Source organism: Prorops nasuta, unplaced genomic scaffold (assembly GCF_024137725.1).
Source record: "Prorops nasuta isolate Cenicafe-Biocafe unplaced genomic scaffold, Cenicafe_Pnas_1.2 PNAS00027, whole genome shotgun sequence".
Lineage (NCBI taxonomy): Eukaryota > Metazoa > Arthropoda > Insecta > Hymenoptera > Bethylidae > Prorops > Prorops nasuta.
Genome location: NW_027116824.1, coordinates 2089739 through 2100679, shown reverse-complemented (window position 1 = coordinate 2100679; position 10941 = coordinate 2089739). Strand labels below are relative to the sequence as shown.

The following is a 10941-nucleotide window of genomic DNA, read 5'->3' as shown; positions in this document are numbered from 1 at the left end:
ACCGAGCTGGACAATTATTAACCAAGGCAAACCACTCGTGGCCACAACTTTCTTCGACCCACTAACCGGAGAAAGGCCCCTCCTTAACCACCAAAACACGATTCTCCACGGATTTGCTCGCTCCGTGCCAGTGAAAACGGCCCATTCTGTCTTTACCGCTTCGACGCCATTATAAAAGTTGTCATTTTATAAAAATAATCGCCACTAACGATAGACTCTCTATACATTAATCGCCGCGAACTACTTCGTTAATTGTAGAAAACTAAAATCGATCCATCTTCCAGAAAAAAATGATTTCCTCGCTTTTCCAGATATCGCCATTCTTACCTAATGAGAAAATTATGCAGTCGCCTTATATACATTTAATCGTATATTATTGATCATTTTCCAATCGTGCTTGGTTCATCTGCAATTTCATCATTGTCGAGTCATTGAATAACCGAGAAGCCAGCACCTTATTTCTAACTGTGCAAATTCATTTGTTTCGCGTTAAATAAATAAACTGGCGTATCGCGTCAATAACTTTACGTGCTCAAATCAGAGTGTTAGAAAACTGATCCACGGCAATTTTAAAATGAATCATTCGTTTGATCGAGCGAGTGATCCAATTTTAGGGTGCTAGAGAGAAATGGGAGCATTTCTTCGGTTCTTTTCCACGAAATTTCGTATCAGGATGTGGACGAAAGATTTCACATTTCGTGGTAAACATCATATTCTCACAAAGGATCCAATATGGCGCCTAAGATGAGATAAATGACGCAGATGTGGGTCATTGGGGATAACGAGTTTTTACGTAACGTCATTCGGATCTTCTGCTCAAGTTTATTTCCCCCCTGCCAGGCTCCTTTTTTCAACTTTGCTTCTCTGCACCAGTATGCTGCTATTCGGCCAGCTATTGGTTCCTGCCAGACACATAACAATTTTATAGACTAACTTATTCTCATACAGTTATAAATTACAAGAACCAATTCTCTTTCAAACTCGTAAAGATTAACGGGTTCCTAAATTGTTCTCCCTTCTTACACCCATACAATTACTCGCTATTAGTGCAATAACATACTTTTACAAAATTTTCACCATTTTTTTAAACGCTTTATTTTTACTGGGAATTAACGTTAACGGGATTACGATTATAAAGATTGATGCGAATCGATTAAACGGCACCTATCTTTCATGATCGAATGACGATTGAACTTTTCTCGATGATTGCGGTGAAAGGAGGCGACGCAATAGAAATATTCGTGCGTGTCTAACCAAGAGAAAAGTTCGACCTTGAAGGAGGTACTCCATTTCGGTTTCAGAGCAAGTGTCCGGTAGTGGAGTGACGAGTGCACGGATACGAGTATTTTCACTGAACGATCGATCGATCCTCCAAATGATTTCGATAGCAAAATCAACTTACGTCGAAGCTGGAATTACAGAAAAAAAAAACAAGATCGTACCGCGAAATACTATTAAAGAAAGTTAATCGACACGACTTGAAAAGTAAATTTGAATAACGACGTTGTAAAAAAAAGGGAAAAGAGAGTTTTGGGAGAATGCTTTTTTTATGGACAAAGAGATCGAAGAGTGGAAGAAAGGACAAAGGAAAGGAAAGGTACAAGTAAGAGTTGGAAAGGTTTACATGAAGTTCAGGGTTAGTCATGTGGAAAGATAGACTCAGAGCGAGCGAGAGAGAGAGAGAGAGAGAGAGAGAGAGAGAGGTGGACATCAGTAGGGGGCAAGGTAAAGCAAAGTGGAGGGGAGGTTCTTCGGCGCCAGGGGACCGTCTGGTATGAAACTCAAAAGTTGGTCACCCGGTGACCCAGATGAAGTTCCTTAACTCCTGCTGCGAGCTCTCCTACAGCGACTGGCGCTGCTGCTCGTGAATGTTCGGCCGATCAAACTCGGCAGTTTCCGCTGTTCGGCCCTCGCGAACACCGAGTCGACTTCGAATCGACGTCTTGTCCAGATTTAAGCCTCTTCCTTCGCGGGCAGGATCCTCCGGCGCACCGGCAAGGCCTTTGTCCTTCAAAAGCTACGCTGAAGCTTCCGCGGCTCTTCCGGTACCCGCCGGTCTCCGGCCGAGAGACATCCGTGTAAACGCATCTCGGACACACCAAAACAGAGGGAGAGAGAGAAAGAGATTCGTAAACACGGAAAAAAGGCGAACTAAGACAAATCCAAGCGAGGACAAAGAAGCCAAGGTGCCTTATAAGCCAAGGGATCTACTGGATTCGATCAGACACTGGGCTATTCGTTAAAAGGACGACCCGAGATACGTCATCGGAATCAGAAGCTCCTCGACGAACAAGTTTTCATCAAGGTCAAAGGGACTACAGGCTTCGCGCAGGAAGAACCAGTTTGACTAAAGTTATCATTCGGTTGGAAGTTCAAGGTCATCGAGCATCACCAACGTCTACTTCTACCACTTGTTTCTCTTCTTATTATTAATCTTCTCCTTCTACATCCTTATCTTCTATTCTTCTTCTTCTTCTACTACTACTACTACTACTACTACTCACAAAAATGGCGACTCACCTCCAACGCAGCTTCCTGGTGCTAGTGGCACTTTTCGCAGCTGCCAATTCCGCAGGATTGCTCGGTGAGCGATTTTCAGCCCGTTCCGAGCTAATAACTCCTCCTCTTCGTCATCTTCTTCCACGATGTCTTGTTGTTTTCCTCAACACGCACGATCGCGCACAGTGAAAGTTTCCGGATGCACGCGAAATTGCGAGTTATCCTTCCCAGGAATAGCCTGGATGGAAAGGGGCGCCTTGAGACTCCTTTTCTTCCTTCCGGTCTCTTCAACATCCGATTTTTTCTACAACTCGTGAAGTCCTGTGTGTTTGTTTCTTTTTCTTTCTACCTAAGTGCCACGATTTTTTATAAATTCAAATCGAAGAATTTTTTTTTATAAGTTTGTCGAGGAAAATTCGGACCTCTGTGCATCGTTCAGTGTCCTGAGTCATGGCTATTTTTTATCGGTAGATTCGTCAGTTAATCTCGTGAATCGTAACGACTTTAACATTTTTATTTCAACGTTTTACAGAGATTTTAGAATTTATAAGTAAATCGATGAGTTTGACCGTGTTTTTTTTTTTTTTTTTTTATTGAAATTGTCAGATTTAGTGAGAGTGGAGAGTTGGCAGGATTCGAATTGAATGAGAGAAACAATGAAAGAGGAGGAAGTGTTAATTTGACAGAGCGATACTTGTTATGCATCGAGAAGAACGAAGGTGTCGTACGAGTCTTGCTCCAGTAATTTAAGAAAGTCCGTCGATAGAAATCCTGCAGTTGGCACACTTATTATGCTATAGCTTTTAGCGCGCCTCGAGCTCCGCCAATTTTCTATACTGATGAATCGCGCGTGCATCCGCTGAAACATCCGAATTCGTGAACGAACGTTAAGCAATTCTTATTTTGCAAGATTTTTCCAAATATTTTAATCATCACTTTCAGTCACTAATCCCTCATTAATTAAATCATAAAATATATTACAATTATTTTAATAACAGTCGATGCATCCCTCTTACGATTTATCAACGAATACTTTTCAGAGACTTTGCTCTCGTGGAATCTGCCAGAATCGGAGGGCAGATCGACTTCACCGCAGTCCCAGTGTCAGTGTCAAAATCTCAGCTGTTTCTGCTGCATCGATCTGAATCTGACCACGACCATCGAACTGGATGGTCCTGCCTGTCTGCACGTTCAGCAAAAGGAACAAAATGTTTCCTTAAATTTCAGATATAAAAGCAGCCTTCGTCATCAAGCCACCATAAAGATTGGTGAGTTAATAATATTAATTCATTCGTGAATAATTAAAATAATTCTTAAGCAAAAAAAACATTTATACGACTTAAAATGATGTTCAAAGTTTTAATTTTGTTTTGCACGTTTCAGTCGACGCCGCAAATAAGCCGACTTGTATGAATTTATTGGCGGATCTGGCGCAAATGTGCGCCAAATTCATTTCGATGAAACAGGTGGACAACGGATTCGATGGTTGCTTGGTCCTGGAGCCCGTTCTGCTTAGCTCGCCTCAAGAGACTTATCACATGGGCTGCTTCAACTTCAACGGTGGTCGCGTTAGTGAAATAGAAGCATCCGCGTAAGTTTAACAAATTTCTTATAAAAATTAGAACATTAGACGAATATAAATAGAATTGTAGAATAAACGTATACAGAGGGAAACTAAATCATAATGAAAACAAATTTAAAATAGGCTGCTTGAAATCTAACGATACTATCATTGATACTAAATAAAAGCTGTTGCATAATTCAATTCTTTCGCTATGCATAAACTAGAAATTTATAATTGACACGAAATGATGATCAGTCTAACGATAAAAAAAATATAAAAAAAATGAATGGAGAAACATGTATTTACTATAAGGAAATAAACGTGTGTTGAAGGAAAAGCATTACGATAGGTATGGGAATGAGACTTTCATTAGGATCGAGTTAAACAGGAAAGGAAGCTCGTGGAGAATTTTCTCTTTGACCAAGAAACAGCGAACGGGGCCACAGCAAGCACCGAGAAAGTTGAAAGAATCAGCTCGATTTTTCTTTCACGAAGAATGAAAGTTATTTGAGCGGGCGTCGTATAATTTTCTCGTATCTATGAACCCGCGTGTCCCAGATGAATAGCGAGGCCTCTATATAGGCACGAAAATACTGCGAAACCGTTAGTGAAAGCCCGGCTTATCGGCGCCCTCCATTGAGTCCCAAAATCATATTCCACTTGGATCCATCATAAATTATTCATGCTATATCCAGATCAACATATCTCTAAATTAATCCTGACTAGAGATATTTGAAAATCGACTGGTCGATAATTGGATTATATACAGACTGTCCATTCGCAGGATTCCTGAAACGACGGAGGGAGCCGAAGCTGCGGACGAAGAGGAGGAGGAGGATGGTCTGAACACCGAGGACCTGATAGCAGCTGTATCAGCTGGTGCAGAGCAGGGAATCGCTCTGTTCTCCGAATGGCTTGGCTTGAGCCTCAATCCGAGGCTGAACTTCACGAGCACCACTCCCTCTCCCCCAACGGAAGCTCCTACCAGCTCAAGGTCATCCCGAAAAATGCAGGATCTGCAGGACGAGAGGAACGACGAGCGTTTCAAGCAACTGCTGAGTGCACAGGACAACATCCAGAAGGGCTCGGCGACCATTGGCAGATCCCCAGGGACCCCAACGACGTTCATCTATTCCAGTCCGAGCCTCTCGGAGAATCCTTCGGCCACTTCCGGTACCGAGATCCCGCAAGCTCAACCGGTGGTCCCGTCCCACTTGGTCGTCGTTCCCAAGGAGTCTAGAAGGGGTGGTAGGGCTTACAACATACACCAACACGTCAACGAAATCTGAAGTATCTTCCGATGATACCCTTCGAGATGGATTTCTTAGAGTTAGGATACCGCGCACGTAGACTGAACTCAGCAGCAGAGTTGGACCCTTTCCTTACCTCATCCAGAACACGCAGAGATCCTTTCGAAAATTCCCGATGATTCGTTGACCCTCCCAGCATCAGAATCCCTGCCGAAAATCTCTGTAACTTCTTCATGATTTATCCTCTAACTGTGACGTTTCTACCGGAAGTCTCATCATCAGATCTTTCAGCGATTATCGAAAGGGAAGCGAGCATCGTTATCGTTCAACGCCGCATTTAATCTAAATGACGTCTTGCCGAGATTAAGTACAATTGACAATATAAATACGAGCCATGAGTTTTCTCGTCCAGCTCTGCCCGATCTCTCGAAATTGTGATCGCCGTAAAAAGAAAGTTAGTCAAATTCTTTGATTTCATTGACCGGATGTAGCAAGGAACCAAGGGAGTACACGCAGTTGGTAAAAAAGGATAATTATACTACTAAGCTAGGCTTTGGGAAGACCAAAATTTTACCCCTTGATCACTTCCATTGATTCGTTATCGGAAATTATGCTTTTTTTTCTATACATAATTAGCTTATTTCATTTAAAAAGTAAAAGGCTTTTATGCAGTTACTCGGGGGCTTCCCGGCTACTCATGTTTTTATTTCGAGTTTATGTACTTGTATAAAAGTACCAGACAATTCATCGTTTCTTTTTTTTTTTAAGGGGAGTTTCGCTTTTTCGAATATTCTAAGATTGCCAGTAAAAAATTTTTATTTAGCAGTAGAGATAGCGCGAATTTTTTGTACATCATCGGAAAATAATCGTGCGGAAGTAGAAACAGAACGTGCAATTGTCCACTTCTAAGTCCCACTGATCCCCGGCTTCGAGTAGAGTTGAAAAAAAAAACTACGTATAAGTTCCTTTTCTCCATTGATTTGTGTAAAATACTTATTTATGCTGAATGCTCGACTTTGTAGTGTATAACGTTAGAGTAGTGAAACCAAACGCATTAACTTTGCACCACAGGTAGCCTGGGCATTGACAAAAAAAAAGCAATAAAATTTTTATTCAAACCACTTCCTCTCATTTGCATTTCCATTATTCGTATATATGTATAACCGTCACATCATCTTTCCCGCGAGGTTCTTGTCATTCTCATTTTCATTTATCAGTTGCACATTTTATTTTGCCTAGAAATTCATACAAAATGAGTTTTAGTTAAAACAGGGTGAAAAAAACGTGGATTTGTTGAAAAAGTTCTCTCCTGTTTATTATTTTATTACAAAATGGAATGTTTTTCCAAGGACGCTCTTATTGCATAATTAATTCTGATTAGTGCAACGACACCTTAATTCTGATCAGGTTTTACAGGAATAATTAAATTTACTGGAAGACAAAATCACTCCTTGCTGTATTACTTGTAAAAAAATGCATTAAAAATAGCTGTTCCGTTTTTTGCAGGATTAATTATCGAAATTATTTAGAATAATTTCACCACTCGTTCTATATGATATTACGAGCGGAAAACTAACTTTAATTTATTTATAAATGGATTATATCTCGCTAATTCAAAAGCAGATATAAGATATATTATATATCGTTATGTTTATCACCTTGTATATTATATAAATTTTTCGCTCTTATATTTATAAAAACAAATGCAGAAAAGAAATATGATGTGGACTAGATACTAGCAACATTTTATCTTAAAGTAAAATTAATCAGAATATATAATATACAGATATATAATATATGCTTCTTTTTACTTTTTTTTCCATTGTAAAAATATTTTTGGATTTCATCTTTGGGCGGTCTCCGTTAGTCTATGGTTAAAAGATAACTGATTCTTTCTGGAAGAAGCACGGGCACTCTGACAAATTTTGCCCGGAGATACTTTAATTCTATAAAACGGGGTTTGGTTCATTGATTTGAAGCACGTTTTAAAATTTGTCTTATGATACGATAAATACCTGTACTATAAGTTTCAAAATTATTAAAATTTTTGCAAAATCCTAACAATCTTCACTCCAATAGCACTGTGATCTTTGAAACCGATCTGGAAGATATGCAATTTTTTGATAAAGCTACAGATCTCGCTGTTAATACTAATCTAAGGTAATGATAGATGATAAATAGCACTAGTAAATATGTAAATGGTATTATAAACGTAAAAAGTCGATAAATTACGAAAAGATTGCGAGAATTTATTTTGTTTCGTCCTTTGATTATTTTCGATCTTTCTACTCGTCACTTTGGCAACATTGAAAATGTTTCATTCCCTTCGATGTCTTATTCATCTTAGATAAGTGCTAAAAATCACTTTAAAGCTTTCACGTTATTGTCCAACTTTCTATTTGCACTGTAAGTACCCCTCAAAGTATATTATTCAACGACTGATATATCATCGTGAAAATAGAATTCTTTCAGAGAGTTCAAGGTCGTTTTTGTTTGAACGACAGCCTCTTATAAATATAAATTAATGTATTCCAATAACGTTGCAAATTTACATGAAATTTGCAGTGTCCCAGCCTGCGATACACTCGCTTCCGGTGATATCATCACATTCAAGTCTTATTATTGCCAGCAATAATAAATGATATATTGCCCGAAGATTTCAAGCTCCGCCTATCATTTATTTCTCGAAGAGCTGAAGCTGGAAGTCGATTCTTTCCATATTTGAGGGAAAACCAAGATTCGGTTATTAGGAAAACTGAAAAGTCTCAAGTTTCAAGGCCGAACAGTTCACTTGACGGGTTGTCGAGGCGCCGGAGCAGTTGGGGGTAAAGTCAGAGAGTCTCTTTTCTTCTTGTTAATTCGACGCCCAACGTGCAACACCACTTCACCCATTTTCACAGCCTTGAACTCTGCTATTGCCTCCGCATGTGTCATACCATGAAGAGGTTTCGAATTTATGGACAAAATTTCATCCCCTAAACCAAAAAAAAAAAATATTATTCGTAAAAATCCTTGCATCAAGTACTATACCAGTGATAGCACGTATCAAGAAACATCCAGGGGCAAAGCATTTTTAATATCTGCACGCACCTTCTTTAACAGTTCCAAGGTCAGCAGCTTGGCCGTTAGGAAAAACCGTCTTTACGTAAATTCCCATGGTCCCTCTGGGACTATCCGTGCCACCGACTATACTGAAACCTAAACCTTTCTGTCCAGGACCCTTGGAGAATCTCGCTGTTAGTATCGTAAAAGAAACACCATTTTTCCCCGGTCTTGGCAAGGTGCAGAACCTGGACTCCTCCCCCTCGTTCGCCTCATCAATGTCCTCCAGTTCTGAATCGGTATTCAACCCTTCATCTGCATCTTGCGTGCCCTAAAATTAATTCTTCGCGTTAGTTTTGAACAAATATCAAAGAGCCATTATCAAACAAATACTTAACTCTTGAAAAAAAAATTATTTACATTAAGAAATAAATACAAATTTACCTGCCAAACTTTCAGATGAGTCCCAGAGGAACTGGGAATATTGGCAACACTGCGACTGGCTACTTTTCTCGTGGTCTTCTTACCAGGACTCCTTTCAGAGCCGAGACTCGAAGGCCCGTCCTCTTTCTTGATCGTAGAGTCAGACACAGGATAATTGGCCACCTGACCACCAACCTTGAAGTCAGTCGACCTTCTTCTGGGCACGATCCTGGGGATGTGAATCTCCTCGAAAGACGACTCCGAGTGGGTTTTGGTCCTGTGATTCTTTTGAAAGTGGACATTTTCGTAAGAATGACAATCCCTGTTCTCCGAATTGCTTCTGGCCAAGTGTCTCTCGTGGTAGGGGTTCTCCTGAGTGTTTATCTCGCCACCATGACCCCTATAGTACTTGAGGTTTTCGTAGGGGCTCTCCTGTATCCTCGAGGTCTCCCTGTTCTCGGAATTGCTCCTCTGGAGTATCCCCCGAGGTCTGTTGCAGCGATTGGGCGAGGAGCTTGCAAAGATTACGTTTTCGTAGACATCGGAGCACTCTTCACCAGGAGACGCCACCTCGTAGCTGCTTTGGTAGGAGAAATTCGGTTGGCTCGTTACGGGAGCTTTGAAGTTGGGCGAGTTTGGCACGGATCCCTCCGCCAAGGTCTCCAGATTGTTCTGATAAGGGAATGGTGGCAGTGATGCTGGCTCGCTCGAGTCGTAACAGCTCCCTTCGAAGGGCTGACTCGTCGATGAAGTCAGTGGACTCGGTACGTAGAAATTCGACGCGTTGTCCTTCGGAGGAAACACTTCAGCTACGCTGAGAGCTTTCCGCTTTCTTATGCCTGCGTTTATTTTGTTGAACTTGCTACGAAGCACGTGTTGAATGTCGGCTATGCCTTTCGTGGTTCCTGTAAAAATTCACTCTCGTTACAATTCGTCGTTCATTTCTTTTATTTATATATACACTTTTCATTCATCAGGTTAAATTATTTTTAGTTATACCGGGAGAATAAAAGGACTGTTTGGTGAATTTTAAAAAAAAATAAAAATTCATTGAAATTTTAACGAACCTGGTAGTCTGAGTGAACTTGTCTGCAGTAGCTTCTTCGGCGAGTTATTCTCCTGAAGACTTTTGGCCGCTGGCGATGCCTCCCTGCTCGCTGGGGTCGATCTAACGGCGTGAATTATCCCGTGAGTCGTTCCACCTTGTATGAGTGCTTCCTGAGGCTCCGATGATTCCTGCACGGAACATCGCCTCCTTAATTTCCTCCAGCGTTGACTTATGCTCTTGTTCCACAAGTTTAGATCTGAAATTGAAAAAGAAACAAAATTTTAGAGTTTTTCCAATTAGTTTGATTCTTCCTTAACAATAACAAGCAAAGTAAAGAAAAATTGAGATAACTGTTTCTTAGTTTGTAGATTTAAAAAAAACAAATAGAATTTTATCATTACATTTTGGAAACAATTCACTAATGGTAAGAGAGAAACTCATGATGTACGAAACGTTTGGCAAATGTTGCTCTAGTAAAGACAGTTTTTCCAGGATCAGTTTAAAAGGCGTAGAAGATAAGCCGGAAACGTTTATCTGGCTTAAGATGGAGTTGTTTAAAAGTTGATAAGATTGCGAGAGGAGTTAGAGAGTAGACGAGAGAGAAAGAAAGATAGCTAGTATATTATAGATGGGTGTGTGCATTATATGTATATATATATATATATATATAGTATATCCTTATCAAATTATCAGAAATCAAACGAGTCTTTGATTACAATTGAGAATGGTCTCCATGTTGTTGTGGGGCTTCCAACACGCGACTGTCAAGGTCAGGTATGGGGTCGATGTTAAGAACCTGCGCTTCACCCCCTTTTTCCGGAAATTTCTGCTGGGATGACCTTGAGGAAAACGCATGCATCACCGGCTGAATTGACGTTTCACCAGACGAAAAGTCACCGTTATGAATTATTAATGCACATTAAGAACCATTCGTGACGGATGTAGGTGTCAGGCCATCAAGTTCACCAACTATAACTTCGTTTCAGTAATTAAGCCAGTGTCTCGTGTACACGTATCATTATATACACCCAGCTAATTGACACATCAAAACACCTTAGACGTAAATTGGCTACACACAATTAACCGATAGACACCGTACCTTCGGAGCCAATTAA

At 40.4% G+C, this 10941-nt stretch overlaps 2 protein-coding genes across 4 annotated transcripts in view; one reads left to right on the top strand and one right to left on the bottom strand.

The window, feature by feature from the left end:
* The first annotated feature begins 1973 nt into the window (after positions 1-1973).
* Positions 1974-7406, top strand: LOC136782664 (uncharacterized). The gene is made up of 4 exons (XM_066742263.1): positions 1974-2584; positions 3540-3767; positions 3883-4090; positions 4848-7406. The coding sequence occupies exons 1-4, from the start codon at positions 2509-2511 to the stop codon at positions 5350-5352; spliced, it is 1017 nt and encodes a 338-aa protein (XP_066598360.1). The 5' UTR covers positions 1974-2508; the 3' UTR covers positions 5353-7406.
* A 135-nt stretch (positions 7407-7541) lies between these two features.
* The window catches only part of LOC136782662 (uncharacterized), a 29997-nt gene continuing 26597 nt past the window's right edge, over positions 7542-10941 (bottom strand). For all 3 annotated transcript variants that reach the window (XM_066742262.1, XM_066742260.1, XM_066742261.1), the window contains 4 exons: positions 9846-10082; positions 8800-9683; positions 8404-8686; positions 7542-8288 (listed from right to left, as the gene is read on the bottom strand). In XM_066742262.1, the coding sequence (XP_066598359.1) occupies positions 8101-8288; positions 8404-8686; positions 8800-9683; positions 9846-10082 (1592 nt within the window). In that variant the 3' untranslated portion in view covers positions 7542-8100. The remainder of the gene's footprint in view (positions 8289-8403; positions 8687-8799; positions 9684-9845; positions 10083-10941) is intronic.